The sequence below is a fragment of the Lagenorhynchus albirostris genome, chromosome 6, assembly GCF_949774975.1.
Source record: "Lagenorhynchus albirostris chromosome 6, mLagAlb1.1, whole genome shotgun sequence".
Taxonomy (NCBI): Eukaryota; Metazoa; Chordata; class Mammalia; order Artiodactyla; family Delphinidae; genus Lagenorhynchus; species Lagenorhynchus albirostris.
Genome location: NC_083100.1, coordinates 104274521 through 104293768, shown reverse-complemented (window position 1 = coordinate 104293768; position 19248 = coordinate 104274521). Strand labels below are relative to the sequence as shown.

Genomic DNA, 19248 nt, shown 5'->3' with positions numbered 1-19248 from the left:
CAGAGACAAAAAGTAGACTAGTGGTTGTCAGGGACTGCAGTTTGGGAGGATAAATAGTGACTGCTAATGACAATGGGGCCTTGCAGGGGTGGGGAGTGTTGATGACAATATTCTGGAATTATATAACATTAACTGACATAAAACTTTGTGAATATACTAAGAGCTACTGATTATACACTTACAAAGGGTGAACTGTAGATTTCTGACATATATCTCAATAAAACTATTATAAATTAAAAAACAATAATATCACATTTAGTCCCACTACCTTGATATAAATACTGGCTATATTTTACTGTATTTCTTTTCTGTTTTGGGGGGATTTTTTTGGATATACACACACAAAGATACACATTAAAAATAATAATTAGAACCAAGCTATATACGTTATATTATCACTTGCTGTTTTCACTTAGCAGTGTACTATTACCACTATCCTATGTCATGATTTTTTTTTCATTTAATTTAATCTTTATTTTATATTGGGGTATAGTTGATTTACAATGTTGTGTCAGTTTCAGGTGTACAGCAAAGTGATTCAGTTATACATATATCCATTCTTTTTCAGATTCTTTTCCCATATAGCTTATTACAGAATATTGAGTAGAGTTCCCTGTGCTATGCAGTAGGTCCTTGTTGATTATCTATTTTATATATAGTAGTGTGTATCTGTTAATCCCAAACTCCTAATTTATCCCTCCCCCCCCATCTTTTCCCTTTGGTAATCATGAGTTTGTTTTCTAAGTTTGTGAGTCTGTTTCTGTTTTGTGAGTAAGTTCATTTGTATCATATTTTTAGATTCCACATATAAGTGATATCATATGATATTTGTCTGAGTTACTTCACTTAGTATGATAATCTCTAGGTAATTTTCTATAATATTATTTTAATTGTCTAAAATACTCCATTGTCTAAAGTACCACAATTTATTTAAATCATTCATTAGCATGGATATTTTTGTGGCCTACAATATTTTGCTAATATAAAAAAAATACCACACAATATCATTGGAGCTAAATCTTTGCACACTATTTACTCAGTACAAATTCCTTGAAATAGGTCAAGGTAATCACATAATTAAACATGAATAGGTAGTACATAATTAAGGGTTTTGATAAATGCCATCAAATTGTATTCCAGAAGGGTTGTGGAATTTTATATTCCCATTAGCAATATAAAAAAGAAATGAGGCTTCCCTGGTGGCGCAGTGGTTGAGAGTCTGCCTGCCAATGCAGGGGACGCGGGTTCGTGCCCCGGTCCGGGAAGATCCCACATGCCGCGGAGCAGCTGGGCCCGTGAGCCATGGCCGCTGAGCCTGCGCGTCCGGAGCCTGTGCTCCGCAACGGGAGAGGTCACAACAGTGAGAGGCCCATGTACCGCAAAAAAAAAAAAAAAGAAAGAAATGAAAATTGTGTATGTGTATTTGTATATATTTTGGTTTGTGTGTATATAATGTGTGTGTATATGTGTATGTGTTTCTCCTAGTAAGGTGGAATATTACTTATCTTAGGTAACTATATTGAAATAACTAGCTGCTATAATAAATAAAACCTAAAATTGTAATGGCTTAACATAATAAAAATTTATTTTTTGCCGATATAGCTGTTCAATGAAGGGTTCCTGGTTGAGGATGGCTTTCCTTCATGGGGTGATTTAGGGATTTGGACTCTTGCATCTTGTGTCTGGGAATTTTCTTGTGCTTCACCATTGTTATACCCATCTGGTGGGGACATAGGGAAAAGAGAAAGCGTGATGGAGGTATAACTTCACAGTCCATTGAACTCAGTCACATGGTCTACAAGGGAATCTTCACAGTGTAGTCAAGGATTGCTGCCACAGTGGCGAAAAAGGATAACCTTTTTCGGTAGAACAATAGAGCAGGCTCATAAAATATAAGAAATGCTGACTACATCAACAGAAGAGACCAATTGCAGTCATTAACAATGGCATTCCCAGGTACACACTGAAGCTGAAATCTTTAATTTTAATTAGGGCAATTTAAGTTCTCTAAAGGCTTTCCACCTGCATATTTGCAAATATATGACAGCTTTTTTTAATGCCAATTTTATACTTAAGAAGGCCTTCCCACTCAATACCATACTGTCAGATTTTCAATATAGTACATTTATGTGATAATGAAAAGATGTTAACTGCCTAGTTAAAATAATTAATCATGCACTCAGAAGACTTTTCATCTGACAACATTCAGTTTATTGATCTGCTGTACTGCTTAGAATAATCCTCAGGTAGGTGAATTTGCAGGTCCACTGAACAACCATGAAGGCTGTCCTTAGATTTCATAGATGTGTTTCCTTTTGTCTTCTTCAAGAAGACAACCCATTCCTTCACAATGATATATTTAGGTCATCTTGCAGTAAAATGAATGGCTTTATATTTTTCTTCCTTTCACGTTAAGTGAAAGTGAAGCAGTCTGCCCGGAGGATCATTAAATAATCCCAAAAATGTCCTTGTAGGAGATCCAGTGAGATTTTCATAGAACTTGCAATACCATACCTTCTTTCCCTAGGTATTATCTTCACCATATTCTGTTTACATAGGAAGACTTGTAGGAGTACAATTTCAAGAGACAAACATTGATAAGTGTGTCAAAGGGAAGGAGCTACATAAGTTCAAAGCATGATTCTGAGTTATTTTACAGCAAGTAGTAATATATACGCGTTAAAGAGCATGCTATTCATTGAGTGCTTTGTTCACCATTTTTACATTTATTGTTTTTTGAGCAAAAACAGTGTTTTATAGAAGGTGTGAAACAGACAGTGAAATAGGCATTCGTACTTGCTTCATTGAAAGCAAAGGGAGCTCTGATAAGAAAATATTCAATAGGGTTACTTCCCAAACATTAAACAGGAGATAAAGACAAGAGTTGAGCCCATTTGGAAAACGTGGAGCTGGTATTAAAATATTACTAATGGAGCAAGCGTCAAATCATTGCTTTCAGATCTTCAACAAATATGCTAAGCAGCCATGGACCAGCAAACTCAGTAAATATAAATAGGCAGTGGTCAGAATAAGGGAGATAAAGAAAGGTAAATGGAAATGAGGTGAGATAGAATACACTGAACTATTTTAATGCATTTTAAGATAAATACATAGATTAGAAAATTAAAAAGCCCTATCCCAGAGTATGTGCCAAGATGTTAAAAAAAAAACCTCTTTTCAACTTCTTGCCCTGGTTGCCAGCCTCTGATTCTTTCCCCTTCAAAAAATATTTTATTTCTGGCACTTTAAATAAAAGAAGCTCATGATACACATAAATGACCCCTTCACATGTATTCCAGAAAATAGCCACCTCTACTCAAATCCTTGTCTGTTGTTAATTCAGGGTTAAGCTCTGATAGGTATCAGACAAAATCCTTTTACAAAGATTGTGTTTTGGCTGCCCACAGGATTCCTGAAAGCACGAACTTCCATCTGGACTTATCTTAAATGTTACTTGAGATGGGATAACCTTTTCGATTTTAAATGCTTAAAATCTTCCAATGATTATTAATAAGTAATTACACACAGGAGAAATGTGTAACAAGAGCACATTAACACTATAAAATCCTTTGGCTTTGTATCGAGCTCTTTGATTTCTTTTTTCTTTTTTTTTGGCTGTGTTGGGTCTTCATTGCTGCGCGCAGGCTTTCTCTAGTTGTGGCGAGCAGGGGCTACTCTTCATTGCTGTGCGCGGGCTGCTCATCGCAATGGCTTCTTTTGTTGCAGAGCACAGCCTCTAGGGGCGCGGGCTTCAGTAGTTGCAGCACGTGGGCTCAGTAGTTGCGGCACTTGGTCTCTGAGGTGCACGGGCTTCAGTAGCTGTGGCTCACGGGCCCTAGAGCACAGGCTCAGTAGTTGTGACGCACAAGCTTAGTTGCACCGCGGCATGTGGGATCTTCCCAGACCAGGGATTGAACCTGTGTCCCCTGCATTGGCAGGCGGATTCTTAACCACTGTGCCACGGGGGAAGTCCAAACTCTTTGATTTCTTAAATTAGTTTTATGATTTGTTTAGAATCATGTTTCATGCTTTGTGATTTTGAAAGATGCCGTGAAGCTCCTTGGCTTGGCATTTGTGGTGTTCCCTCATAGATTCAACCTTTCCTATCTTTTCAGTCCTTCCTTGTTCTCCTACAAACTATAATTTTGCATCCCTCTCTTTGATTTAATTGCCTGGACCAGAGCTGGAAGATACCACCCCCAAAACTATCTGTTATTTTTGTCTTCAAGGTATGCGTTGAGTCTCATATCCTCAGCCTGACTGCATGATTTCATCATGACCCTTTGCTGACTTTTAATTTCCTTCCTCCCTTCAAGAAATATTTACTGAATGCCTACCATGGGACAGACACTGTTCTCAACCTTGGAGATACAGCAGTGAACAAAACAAATCCCTGTTCTCAGGGAGCCTACATTTGAGCATGGGGGTACAGATAGTAAACAAATAAACATATAATATGTCAGGTGGTTATAAAGACCAATGAAGGAAAATAAAGCAGAGAAATGGGGACCAAGCATGATGTCGTAGTGGGGGGAGGGTGCTGTTTTTACATAGGCGGTCAGAGCAGGCCTTCTTACAAGGAGATATTAGAGCAGTATTAAGGGAGTATAGAAGACATGTAGGAATTTTGAGATCAAGTTTTCTGAGGAAGGCATGTCAAGGGCCTGTACTATCTATCTATTGCTGCAAAACAAGTTATCCCAAAACTTAGCAGCTTAAAATAACAATAGATATTGATTATCTCATAGTTTCTGTGGGCCAAATTTGGAAGTGACTTAACTGGGTGGCTCTGGCTTAGAATCTCTTAAGAGGTTGCAGTCAAGATGTTAAACAGGCCTATAGTCTCTGAAGGCTTGACAGGGGCTGGAGGACTCAGTCCCAAAATGGTTTAACCCCTTGATGCTGGTCGTTGGCAGGAGGCCTCAGTATCTACCCACGTGGACCTCTCCATGGGCTGCTTGAGTGTCCTCATGACACAGTGGCTGGCTGGCTGCTCCCAGAGCAGAGAGTCCAAAATGGGGCAAGGTAGAAACCACATGTCTTATAGACACAGCTCAGAAGTTACACATCATCATCTCTGCAAAATCTGATTGTTTCACAGGTCACTCCCATCCAGCATAGAAGGGGACTCTGTAAGGACATGAATACCATCAGATGGAGATCATTGGGGATCATCCTGGAGGCTGGCTGCCACAAGGCTCTGATGAGAGGGGTCGGCAAGTCCAAGGAGCGTAAATAAGCACAGTGTGACTACAGTGGAATTATGAGCAGTGCAAGGGAAGAGCCGGCGTCCAAGGGGGAGCAGGAGATCAAGTCGTATTGGACTTATAGGCCACAGTAGGGACTTCCAGTTGTTTGCTCAGTGAGAGGGAAAGCCATTGGAAGGTAGCAGGATAATTTCCTGAATTACTAAATTCTGTTTGTTCTTCCAGCATTTTCTCTTCCCCCTCATTTTCATCAGGTTTTGCCATTCTCTGCCTCAGGGCTCATGACTGGGCTGAAAGCAGGAATAGCCTAAGGCCAAGGGATCCTGTGGGGTTAGAAGAAACCTAACTCCTAGGGCTGAGGAGCTCTGAAGGGCTTCTGCTAGGTTTCCTTGAGGAGAAAGGGAGAGGCATTTCTTTGAGATGTCCTAAGGCGGGGAGAAAATGTTCCCTGAGGCACTGAAACCTATTTGCAACCCTGAGCTGTGGATACCCTGGCCTTGCTCCCTTGCAGTGGCACTGGGAGAGCACAGGAATGGTTTTGTGAGTACTTGGGTAGGAAGGATTGACTCAGAAGAGCCACAGGACATGAGTGTGGTTTGTGAGATGGGTGAAGCAACAGTAACTAGTATTTCGCTATGTCAGCCCCAGGACCTTTGCACAACTTTCCTTGGAAGATAAGTCCCGAAGGTCATTGAAGTTGCATTCTTACCAGGCTGGTAGACTAAAGGTTCATAGTGACAAGTAAGTTTGTTTAAAGAAATGTGGTATTTCTTAGACACCTCATTTTGTGCCCTGATATTCATTCACAACACAAAGTCAATGTGTTTTACTTAATTCCATCACTGTTAAGGTTTGCTGGTTAGGGCTGAGATGAAGTTCTTGACTTACCTTTAAATATATCACATTGGCACAGACATTTTGAATGCAGCCGGATTTCCATAATAGTAGGTTGTCCACATGGTCATAATGAGTGGCCAGTCTGCCACTCTTAGGTTGTAGCAGCTGAGTCTCTCAAGCTTGAGCTTTTGCTGCAAGTATTAAAGACATCTCCATGAAGATGACAACCTAAAACAGCCTGAAACAAAACGCAGGCTTCTGACTCACATAAAGCCATCTTTGCCAAGACATCTTGTCTGATGGCCACATCCACTCTAGAAGGGCATCCTTGTATCCGTGGACTGAAGCATTGGTTTCTATGCCCTGCTGCAGTTATACCTTCACTGTCTCTATCTGGCCAGTGATACTACAGGCTCAATGTACCCTGGCAAAGGCAGCTGAGAAGGTTGTGGCTGCGGTTATGAGCCATTGCCTGTCCCTGGAGATATTTCCCATGGCTGTACTGGTGGACATTATTGAGGTTGAGCTGGCTGGACTCATTAGTGCTGATGACTGACTTGCATTTGGGAAGAGGAGCTTGACAGCTGTTAACTTAAGCCTGGTAGGAACTTTCAGAGATGTTGGTAGAAGGGTGACAGAAACAAGCCTTGGCCTAAGAACCAACGTGTCCTTTGTTTTAGGTTGTGTTCCCAGAGAAACAGACATCCATTGGTAATCTGAGATTTGCATGTAGGACGTTTATGGTGGGGGAGAGGGGAGTGCTCTTAGTATTAATACCTATGGTGGAGTGAAGAAGCAGAAGGAGAAGACGAATCGTTGTCCAGTCCCAACAAAGGACTCAACTGATAGCTTGTGGAGCTCTGGACCTATAAATTGTCCCGATGGAAGCAAGGGTGCCTTCACTCTCATCCCCCTCCCACTGCATCTTTAGATGAGGGCTGCTTCCAGGGCAGTGACCTTGAGTGAGGCAGTTCTCCAGTGATTCAGCTGAGAGATGTCAGCCTTCAATACTCCTGTAATTAGAGAAGTGAAGGCTGTATTCCTGAAAAGATGGTGTCAGGGGTGGGGAGAGATCCATCTTGCAGCACACGACCACATCCCACAATCTGTTACATGTTGGAAGGAACAAACGTGTCTCAGATAAGAGACGTTTGAAATAAGTTTACAAAATTATGCAACACAGGCAACAAAGGAGACCTCTGGGCAGTTGCATGTACTGACCCCATCCATGCAGAACTGTCCTTCAGCATTCAGCAGTAATTGTGTTGCCCAGTGAGCTCGTGGCCACCTCGGAAGCAGGCGCACTGCCCCTGCTCTTTCTTGCCACTCCAGCATGATTGCAATTTAGCTTTTCTTTCTGAATGTCTCGCTCGGCTTGGCCTCCTTTTCTACTGTTCTCTCTTTCCACTCCTTCCAAGTGCTCTTTCTTTTGCATTCATATCTTCCTAAGAGAGGATCTATTTGGGTTCATTAGTCACCCTCCAATATAGATTGTCCTAGTTGAATTGATTTTGAGGCAAGACCTCCTCAACCTACATAAACTGGTTGCCTTTGGTCAGCGAACCAATTTTTGTTTTGTTTCATCTGTGGTCACATGACACAAGAGCAAGTCAAGATATATTCAAGGAACTACCTAGAAGTCCCTCTGCTCAGAAGGAACCAGGATCCTGGCAAGTATTCATAGTGTTTGAACTCTTGTTACACAATGGCTTCCAACTTCTCTTCAATTTAATATCTACACATGCCTTTTTAAAAATGGTTAGCAGAAGTAGCAAAGGCTTAAAGGTTTAGAATAGTATAGAGGACTTCCCTGGTGGCGCGGTGGTTAAGAATCCGCCTGCCAAATAGAGACGCGGATGTAGAGAACAATCGTACGGACACACCAAGCGGGGAAAGTGGCGTGGTGGCGGAGGTGGTGGTGGGATGAATTGGGAGATTGGGATTGACATGTACACACTGATGTGTATAAAATAGCTAACTAATAAGAACCTGATGTATAAAAAATTAAATTAAATTAAAAAAAAAAAGAATCCGCCTGCCAATGCAGGGGACACAGGTTCAATCCCTGGTCTGGCAGATCCCACATGCCACGGAGCAACTAAGCCCATGCACCAAAACTACTGAGCCTGCGCTCTAGAGCCCGCGAGCCACAACTACTGAGCCCATGTGCCACAACTAATGAGCCCACGTGCCACAACTACTGAAACCTGAGCACCTAGAGCCTGTGCTCTGCAATGAGAGAAGCCACCGCAGTGAGAAGCCCGTGCACTGCAACGAAGAGTAGCCCCCGCTTGCAGCAACTGGAGAAAGCCCGCACACAGCAACGAAGACCCAAGGCAGCCAAAATTAAATAAATAATATAAATAAATTTAACAACATCAACAAAATAATTAGAACAGTGTAGAAATGATCTGTTCCTTAAGAAAAACAATAGGACTCTGCCTCTACCTCAGCACTCTTCATTCCGTGCTTGTAATCTTTTAGCTGTTTCTTTTGTTTGTTACAGTTCATACTACTGTTTCTTCATTTATCAGTTTTAGACATTATCACATTTTTATTATGGTATATGGTGATTGAGTTATCTTAGTCTTTCTTTTGTTTGGGGAATTGTATTAAATTCAACTGCCCTTAAAGAAGTTCGAACATTGAATTACTATAAGCTATTAACACTTTAATACGAAAGAGCCCTTCAGGTTTTTCCACGTTTGATGGCTGGCTGAGAGCACTTTGGAGAAAGTTTGGTGTTTACACAGAAAAATAAACCTAGCAGAGAGACACATGGTGAAGAGAGAGTTGAGGGGTGATTTCTACTCTTTGAATTGATGGTTTTCATGTTTGCCTCCAAATCTCTAAATAATCTGTCACAGTGTTCGGCATAGTCACAATATCATAACTAGCTGTAATATGGGACAGGAAATACAATCTTTTAGCTGGGCACTTTGTCACTGTGAATAAAGTCTTGGTTCTATTGGAATGGAAAAAGGAGAGAGGTGACCAGTGGTCACTTCCATGTCTATGTGATTTAAATATTTTTCCTATTTTTAAAAATGATGGCATCTGGGGCTTCCCTGGTGGCGCAGTGGTTGAGAGTCCGCCTGCCGATGCAGGGGACACGGGTTCGTGCCCCAGTCCGGGAAGATCCCACATGCTGCGGACCGACTAGGCCTGTAAGCCATGGCCGCTGAGCCTGCGCGTCCGGACCCTGTGCTCCGCAATGGGAGAGGCCACAACAGTGAGAGGCCCGCATACCGCAAAAAAAAAAAAAAAAAAAAAAAAAAAAAAGATGGCATCTGATTCTCTAAAGGAAAAAAAATGGTGGAGAATACTAAAAGGATTGGAAACGAAAATTTCTTTTTGAATAAAATAACTCTAGATTTCCTTAAATTTTTTTTTCATGTATGTAGAATAGTAGTAATTCTCTCGCAGAGAGCTATAAGGTTCCAAAGTTGTTTCAGAGAACATTGTAGAAGTTGATGGTCCTAATAGTTTTGCGTGGTAGATGGGACAGAAATTGTAATCTTTATCATATAGATGATGAAACCGAGGCACAGAAAGAATGTGTCTTCCCCAGGGTCCCATGACTATGAGTTCTAATTCATTCTTTAGTTTTCCTACTTCAGGATTATGTGGGAGCATTGCAGAAGGGAGAATCTTCCACGAAGGCCCTTGGTAGTTTTGGGATGGAGAGGGAAAGTCATTCATGCAAACATGGTACAAATGTCAAACCCATTTGCCTTTTCCTCAAGCATTACTTCTTCAGAATCACTGCATATTTGTCAAATGAGGCTGAACTTCCAGCCTTAATATTTGTCAAATGAGGCTGAACTTCCAGCAATCAATCTTGGCATCAAGTCTTATTGTACAGGTACTGTGTGGATTTGGGATCCTCCGTAAGGCACAGTTAACAACTTGGTAGTTATAGAGTTTTGGCCATATAGTTAGTAATGTCAATGTTAGTGGCCTGGCCTCTATGTTTTTATATATAAAGAGAGATCAGGAGGAATCTGATTATTAAGGGTTGCAGATTGTTCAATAATAGACCTAGTAACTACGAAAATAAGTAATGCAGAGTTTGGGAAATGGAAAATCCTAGGTACCTTTTACACATTCAGATGTCATGCACTTCTTGTTTTCCTTTAGTTATTCATTGAGTTGTGCTGGCGTTAGAGAGTTTTTAAGCAACAGATCTAAATGGAAGGAAAAAATTCAGTCACAGTATTACGCCTAAAGGGAAAAGGTAGTTACTAAAGCATGTTAATTTTTAACTGAAAAGTAGTTGACCGTTTTCCTGGAAGGATTTTGCCACTATAACTATTTAAAAGTAAACTTTTAAAAGTTTGTGCTGTACTAGGTATTGAAAGCTCTTTACAGACCGCTAAAATTATTGACAGTATTTCAAATATAAGACATCTGTGAATTCACATCATACATACAATTGTACAACAGTAATCTAAGGAAATAAACTTTCTCCTTCAAATTCCAAATACCTGAGTTCCTATCCGTAATAGTAATTTATATAGGTTTTCTCAATATTTAATATCAGTAAAGATACACCAAATGCATAGTACAGAGGTGTTTCCAGTGATCTTTTATTTTATTATTACGTAGCTTTCAGTTAAAGGAAAACTTAAACTTTTAAAAATAACTTTCTTTTGGGAATTCCCTGGTGGTCCAGTGGTTAGGACTCCACGCTTTCACTGCTGAGGGCCCGGGTTCAATCCCTGGTCAGGGAACTAAGATCCCACAAGCTGGGCAGCACGGCCCAAAAAAAAAAAAAAAAATACTGTTTGAAAAAAATAAGATACCTTTCTTTTTATGGACAATTTCAAACATATATGAAGATAGAATAATACAGTGAACCCCACATAGCTGTCATGCAGCTCCAATAATTATATATTCATGGCTTATCCTATTTCATCAATACCCTTATCCTCTCCTCACCCCAATTATTTTGAAGTAAATCCCAGACAGCATACCTTTCATCTATAAATCCTTTGGTATATATGTCTAAAAATAAGGCATCTCCTATTAAAAACATAATTGCTGTGGTAGACTATAGATGGTCCCACATTTTTTAACCACTCTGTCCGTTGAGAGGTGGAATCTAAGTCCCTGCACCTTGAATCTCAGCCATAGAGATTAGCTTGACCAGTAGAATGTGGCAGAAGTGTCAGTCTGGCATTTCCAAGGTTAGGCCTTAAGAAGCTTTGAAGCTTCTGTCTGGGTCTCTTGGGACCTGAGCTGCTAGGTAAAGTCTGACAACTTTGAAACCTCCACAATGAACAGCCAGTGAACACACAGGTGCGCTGGTCAAAAGTCTCAAGAATCCAACCTTTCATTCTTCCTCTTCAAGCACCAGATATAGGAATAAAATCACTTTGGACCCTCTAGATTTGCCCATCTGCCAACTGAATACCAGTGCTTGACCTCAGATGGTACCACATGGAGCAGACAACTCACACAGCTGAGCCCTGCTCAGATTCCTGACCTACAAAGTTGAAAGATTTAATAGAATGGTTGCCCCTTCAAGCCACTGTTTGCTGCAATAGATAAAATGGAATAACCACAAAACCGTTATCACTTCTGAAATAACTAGCAATCATTTGCTGAAATATCAAATATCCAGCATTCAAATAATAAATCATCTTTATTGTCTCATAATTTCTTAAGCTTTTGTTTTAACCAGGATCTAAATAAGGTTTATACAGGGCAATTGATTTTTATGTCTCTAAATCTCATTCAATCTATTGATTTCCTTCCTTCCTCTTTTTTTCCCCCTTTCAAATTATTTGTTTAAGAAACTGGATTTTTCTCATCACTTTCCCACAGTCTGGACTTCAGTATTGTTTAATATGTCCTCCCATCACTTGTGTTTTCTGTAAATTGGTAGTTGGATCTAGAGGTCTGATCAGTTTCAGCTCTGATTTGTGGCAAGGCTGTTTCATGGGTGGCATTGTATACTTTTATCAGGAGGCACATCATATCTGGTTGTCTCGTTTTAACATTGGCAATCACTGCCTAGACCCATTAATTAACCCATTTTGGGTTGCAAAATGGATACTGTATCAGTTAGCTATTGATATTACTATATGAGAAAGGATCAAACAATCTCAGTAGCACATGATAATAAGTATTTATTTAGCTTATTTACCACCACTTTCACCTCATCTTGTTCACCACAGCGAGTCATATGCCCCAAGTCCCAAGTCAAGAGGTAGTAGTCCTGCCTCCAGTGGGTCGTGTATGACGTTTCAGGCCTGACCATAGGCCACTACAAGGCTTTGCCTGGCAGACCTCAGGGGGAGAAGATGCCCTCCTCACGCCAGACTTGGTACAAAGTCCACGACAATCTCTGGAGGTACAGTTGAGGATCCAGGCCCCCCTCCCCGCACCAGTCATGTTCTCACACATGGTGACATTCCTGGCCCAAGTACCTCCATTCAGAGTTCTTTTCATTGGGGACCTCAGCGAGGCTCTTCCCAGGTGTATCCTCCAAGACCCCCGAATTGGGGCCTTGACTGAGGCATTTGTCTCCACTTGGACTTAGGACTTTTGCCCTCTGAGCCCTTCTTTCTTTCTTTCCTTCCAGTCCCTGGATCCACAAAAAAAGGCCAGAAGTTCAGGGATTCTCAGAAGTGAGATGATTCTCCCTCTCTGCAAGGCATTCAACTGACCCTAGTCCAGTGTCATTCCACGGGGAAAACTGGAACACTGGGGAGTTGGTTCCTTTCTCTTTTGCCTCTTACCTACATTTCTGCAGTACAGTTAAGTCCCCTACATACGAACCTTCAAGATGTGAACTTTTAAAGAACAAACGTGCATTCCCATGTCTAATCACGTAAGTCAGTTCATGTTTCTGGCATCCACTGTCACATGCGTGCATCCTCTACAAGTGGTTGTGCTTTTGTGTACTTTACTGTATAGAGTATAGAGTACAGCACTGTATAGAGTACAGCAGTGCAGTTTCTTTATTTCAAGCCCAGGATGTCCGGAAGCAATTGTAAAAGCAGCAGTGATATAGCTGGTACTGTACTGTACTTTTCATGGTACTGTACTGTAAGATTAAAAATGTTTTGTTTATTTCTTGTTTGTTTTTTATGTATTAATTGTGTGAAAAGTATTATAAACCTATTACTGTACAGTACTATATAGCTGATTGTGTTTGTTGGGAACCTAAGCTAACTTTGTCAGACTTAAGGAACAAATTGGACTTAATGAACGGAGCTCTCAGAATGGAACTCATTCGTATGTAGGGGACTTACTATGAATGAAAAAGCCTTAATTGTTGTCTTCCGTTTGGCTGTTGTCCTAATCTATCAACTTGACACCTGGTAGCTCAACAGGAGGGCATTGCAAAGTTACAGAGAAAAGGGTGTGGATTCTAGAAGGAGTGAATAATTGGGTCAATAATACAATCTATCAGGGTGATATTCCATTATTATTCTTCCTTTATTAATTAGCCAGAATATTTCTGTAAAAAGAAATGTACCAGTTTTTCAAATAAATTAGTTGACACTTGGCATTTTTTTTAATTAATTTTTTTTACTGGAGTACAGTGGATTTACAATATTGTGTTAGTTTCTGCTGTATAGCAAAGTGAGTCAGTTATGCCTAAACATATATCTGCTCTTTTTTAGATTCTGTTCCCATATAGGTCATTACAAAGTATTGAGTAGAGTTCCCTGTGCTATACAGTAGGTCCTTATTAGTTACCTCTTTTATTGATATATATAGTAGCGTGTATAGGACAGTCCCAATCTCCCAGTTTATCCCTCACCCCTCCCCATCTCCCCCTTGGTAACCATAAGTTTCTTTCCACATCTGACACTTGGCATTTTCATAAGGTAACAAATGAACTTTATAAGATTTTAAAAAACTAAGTTATGGATTTCAAACACGTTTGGTAAATCAAAATTTATGCAATTACTATTCTGATTTTGCTGAAATTATCCCATCTTTTGTTAGTAGGAACTTTGTGAAGTTGCTCTTGACTCTTTTTGATGTGACCAAGTAATCTTTTGTGTGTGTGTGTGTGTGTGTTAGGCGGGCCTCTCACTGCTGCGGCCCCTCCCGTTGCGGAGCACAGGCTCAGGACGCGCAGGCTCAGCGGCCATGGCTTACAGGCCCAGCCGCTCCGCGGCAGGTGGGATCTTCCCAGACCGGGGCACGAACCCGTGTTCCCTGCATTGGCAGGCGGACTCTCAACCACTGCGCCACCAGGGAAGCCCTGACCAAGTGATCTTTAATAGCTTTCTTCTGGTGGGATGAGATTCTCCAGAGCTGAAATGAAGCATTCAACATTTAATTTCATGATGGATAGACAGTTCCAGTGATGGAAGGTCAACTTAATTTTTAATATATCTGGAGTTTGTTTTTAGTTGAAAGATTAAATAATTTTGTTACCAGGATGAGTTATGTAAAAAACATGCTTTAAAGATTCAAATTATTTAATATGGTGGTGAGATTTTTTTTCCCTGTATTTCAGAAAAGGAAGCCAAGCAGCATTTGGTGAGGGCTGACTTCAGGAGAATGAGGGAGGAAGGGCACCATCATGTCTTATGAGCCTTCATATGCCCTTCAGTCTTGAAACAGGGATCTAGGATGGGACATCTTGTTATTAATGCTAAGACCTGGAATTCATCTTTGACTTTATCCAAACCATTTAGAGAGCAGTTACATTTCTCCTGTGGTAAATGTATTTAATTCATACGCTATGCAATTCAGCAAGTACTAACTGAGCTCTAGCATTGTGTAAAAGCAACCAGCTGGGCTCTGTGTGAAATTTAGAAGACATACAGGAGAAAAATAAAATATGTTCCCTGATTATACAATCAAACTGGAGAAACAAGATAAATGCAGGAAGAATTAGATTGTGATCCAGGATAATATGTAATTATGTGTTCAAACAAGTGGTACTGGGCTTCCCTGGTGGCGCAGTGGTTGAGAGTCCGCCTGCCGATGCAGGGAACATGGGTTTGAGGCCTGGTCCGGGAGGATCCCACATGCCGCGGAGCGGCTGGTCCCATGAGCCATGGCCGCTGAGCCTGCGCGTCCGGAGCCTGTGCTCCGCAACAAGAGAGGCCGTGACAGTGAGAGGCCCGCGCACCGCGATGAAAAGTGGCCCCCGCTCGCCACAACTAGAGAAAGCCCTCACACAGAAATGAAGACCCAACACAGCCATAAATAAATAAATAAATAAATAAACTTAAAAAACAACAACAAAAAACCAAGTGGTACTAATACTTATTGCTATAGGATTTCAGAGGAAAGCGAGACTAATTAGCTTAGCATGGTCTGAGATGTTCTTTGATCCAAACCCTGAAGAATGAATGCTACTTCCATGGGCTGAAGGAAGCAGAGGGTGGAGGAACACGTAAGCAGTTATAAAGGTGAGAGTAAAAATGACACAGAGGACAGTGGGGAGGCTAGCCACCTCGCAATGAGGGGCTCAGGGTGGGAAGGCAGGCAGGTACCTTTGGAACACGTGGGCCAGAATCAGTCCCTTGGCAAGTTTGAGCGGTAGGCTGAAGTGATTAGGTTTCAGAAAAGCATCTGTGCCCTTCATCTCAGATGCCAAGGACTTTGCTGTTAACCAGTAGCTAGCGTATTTATTTCTGGAAAAAAATCCAGGTGTATAATTAAAGTTAGAAAGGAACTATCAGAGTTTGAAGTGGTAAAGGAAAGACATGCAGAATAGGGACAAGTGCATGGCAAGGAAAATGAGGCAGTAAACTCAAGGAGAGTCTGTTCATTTATTCGATATTTACTGAATATATACACGTGCAAGTCATGTGCTAGGCATGGAGGATAGAGAAGAACATCTTTTATTAAGAATTTGTTAATGGTCTGAATAATGGAAGAAGAATCAACACCTTGATGTTGATGACTTGATAATTTAATCCTTAAGAGTAGAATTTCAGGATATGTAATAGTCTAGTAGAGAAGGTATTTTTTGTCACAGTGGCCTTTCCTATCAGTACGTGGGCACCTACTCTACTACCAATGTGTAATGCCAAACCTGAAAAGTGAATGGATCTTTTCCACACTGTTACTGTCTTTTTCTACCTTCTCCTATTCCTGGCTTTTTTGTGTGTGTGTGTGTGTGTTACGCGGGCCTCTCACTGTTGTGGCCTCTCCCGTTGCAGAGCACAGGCTCCGGACGCGCAGGGTTAGCAGCCATGGCTCACGGGCCCAGCCGCTCCATGGCATGTGGGATCTTCCCGGACTGGGGCACAAACCCATGTTCCCTGCATCGGCAGGCGGACTCTCAATCACTGCACCACCAGGGAAGCCCCTATTCCTGGCCTTTAAGAGCTCCAAGGATTGTAAATCAACTATACTCCAATAAAATTTTTAAAAAAAGAGCTCCCAGGAGGACAAGGGAAGAGTTAACAGCAAGAATTCTGAGGACAGTGGTTCCAACAACATTAACTGTAGGCTAGCTACTCTGGAACAGGGAGCTTTGTCTCGAAAATTGGTCAGAGAGCATTAGTTATGCATTCATTCCATCAAGAAATATTGATTTTGCTCCTTCTCTGCTTTAGACCCTTATCTAGAGGCTGGGGATGCAGTGGTGAACAAGACACAAAAAGTTCCTGCACTCATGGAGCTGATATTCTGATGGAAGACAAACAAATGCATAAATATATACTGTATTTTCAGTTCATGGTAAGTGCTATGAAAAAAAGTATATACTAAGAAGAATGAAAAGTGATGGTGGGGTAGCGTGGGGAATACTTTTAGATTGCATGGATTGGGGAAAATCTCTGAGGAGGTGACTTGGAACACTTCAGGAATAGTGCTCCAGGGGAAAGAAATGGCAAATACAAAGGCCTGAAGGCAGGAAGCGCTAGGGGATGATGGAAGAACAGCTAAAAGGTAGTGTGGCTGGAATCTTGTGAGCTAGGTGGTAAATAGTAGGAGAGGTAGGAAGGGGTCAGAGTATTTAGGGCCTTGTAGGCCCCAATAAGAACTTTGAATTATTCAGTGTGATGGGAACGGTGGAATGGTTTTGAAAATGGAAGCGATATGATTTGATTTCTATTTTGAGAAGTTCATTCAAAAGGCTTTTTGAAGAATAGACTGTCTGGGGTAAGAGTGGAAGCAGCTCCGTAAGATGGCAATTTTGGTTGTCAAGGTGAGAGGTGCTGGTGGTTAGGCTGAGGGTGTGAGAAGTGGCTGGACTCAAGACGTATTTTGAATGTGGAGCTGGCAGAACTTGCGGATGTCCTTGCGGATATAAAAAAGAGGTGGGGCTTCCCTGGTGGCGCAGTGGTTGAGAGTCCGCCTGCCGATGCAGGGGACGTGGGTTCGTGCCCCGGTCCGGGAAGATCCCACATGCCGCGGAGCGGCTGGGCCCGTGAGCCATGGCCGCTGAGCCTGCGCGTCCGGAGCCTGTGCTCCGCAACGGGAGAGGCCACAACAGTGAGAGGCCGCGTACCGCAAAAAAAAAAAAAAAAAAAAGGTGAACAAGGTTAACACTGCTCCAGGCCCCAGGGGCAATGGTAGGTCCATTTCCTGAGATGGTGAGAGGCTGGGAGAGGAGGAGGTTTGGTACTACTCATTAAATATTTGTTGAATGATCCAAGAAACCAAACAATCAAGGATGTTCCAAACTTGGGGCAATGGGGCTGATATGTTGTTTACTTCTTCACTGTTAGCAGATGATAAGAGTATATAATAGTCTGGAATCACTCTAGATCATGATGGAGTTTCTAGAGTTTCAGGTGTTGGGGGTGTAGAAACCTTTGGAGAAATGCAGGGTATTTAGGAGCGCCATAGCAGAAAAAAATTAAACTAGTAGTCTAAAAGAATTAGCACTGGACTGGAGTCAGAATATTTCCAGTAGTTGAAGTGAGGGATGGAAAAAAGAGAATTAGGCCTCTGACATTTACCTTGACCATGTTCTTCCATTGATCTACCATGTTAGAGGTTCAAGGGGAATGGAAAAATAAATTTTTTCTTGACAGTGTAGGAATAAGCATTTGGACATTGTCCCTTCAGCTGGAATAGGGAGCTAGAGAATCTCTCCATCCAAGTTTTACAGGCTTTCATCCAACTGTAGCTTTGGCATATGTTGCCTAATCAGAAAAGCATGCCACGTCTTATAACTGGCTTAATTCCATCTCACAATTGAACCTTGCTCTTTCCACTGTAGCCAGATGGCAAAGGTGTAACTTCCAGGAAAGTATCTTTCACTCTTATAGCAGATGGCAAAGGTGTAACTTCCAAGAAAGTATCTTTCACTGTTCTTTGATGTATGCATTCAAGCAACTGCCCAGCCTAAATTAATATTCATCACAGTATTTTTTATATATATGTAAATTGTAAATTCTTTATTTTGAAAAATTTATAGAAAAAATGCTGAAAACAATACAGTGAACACACTCTTCCTCCAGTGTCTAGTTTTAGCACTCTACCATATTTGCTTTGTCACCATCTGTTTATATCTGTATATACATGTAAGTGCACATACACATACATTAGTATTACTATTATTTGTGTTGTTGAACCATTTAAGTTGCAGATATCTTAACCCTTTACCCTTTCCTGATGTATCTCCAATGAACAAGGACACTCTCTTACATGAACACAGAACAATGACCAAATTTGGTAAGTTTAACTTTCATACCATAATACCGTCTAATGTACAGTCCATATTCAAATTGCACCAGTTGTCCCAGTAATAGTCTTTATAGCGTTTTTCCTGTCTGATCCACTGCATTGTGCTTAGTTGTCATCTTATGACACATTTGATACCCCTCTCTCTTCCTATCTCTACATTTGAAGCTTTTATGAGTCTTTCCTTCCTTTGTTTAAGTCACTAAGAACCAATTATTTAGCACCTGTTAAATGGTTAGCATTACATTAGGCCAAGGAGGACAAAAAGAAGTAGAGATGAAATTTCACATTGTGTCATCTCTTGGGAAGACAATATTTCCATTCATAAAATGATCAGACTATAGCTTCAAAGCTATACATAGTAAAGTGTGAAATAGAGTTATCTAAATGCTCGAGGAATTTAGAGAAGAAACGAAGGAAGGAAAGAAGGCAGAGAAGAAAAGAAAGAAAGGAAGGAAGGAAGGAGGAAGGAAGGAAAGAAAGAAAGAAAGAGAAAGAAAGAAAGAAAGAAAGAAAAAACAAAGAAAGAAACAAAGAAAGAAAGGAAGAGAAAGAAAGAAAAGAAAGGGAAAAGAAGAACACT

General features: G+C 41.1%; 1 protein-coding gene across 1 annotated transcript in view; it reads left to right on the top strand.

Moving 5' to 3' along the window:
* The first annotated feature begins 5125 nt into the window (after positions 1 to 5125).
* Positions 5126 to 19248, top strand: part of SLC35F5 (solute carrier family 35 member F5) — a 67364-nt gene continuing 53241 nt past the window's right edge. Inside the window, exons 1-4 of the mRNA XM_060153004.1 lie at positions 5126 to 5948; positions 6725 to 6937; positions 7629 to 7718; positions 16589 to 16712. Coding sequence (XP_060008987.1) covers positions 7639 to 7718; positions 16589 to 16712 — 204 coding nt within the window. The 5' untranslated portion in view covers positions 5126 to 5948; positions 6725 to 6937; positions 7629 to 7638. The remainder of the gene's footprint in view (positions 5949 to 6724; positions 6938 to 7628; positions 7719 to 16588; positions 16713 to 19248) is intronic.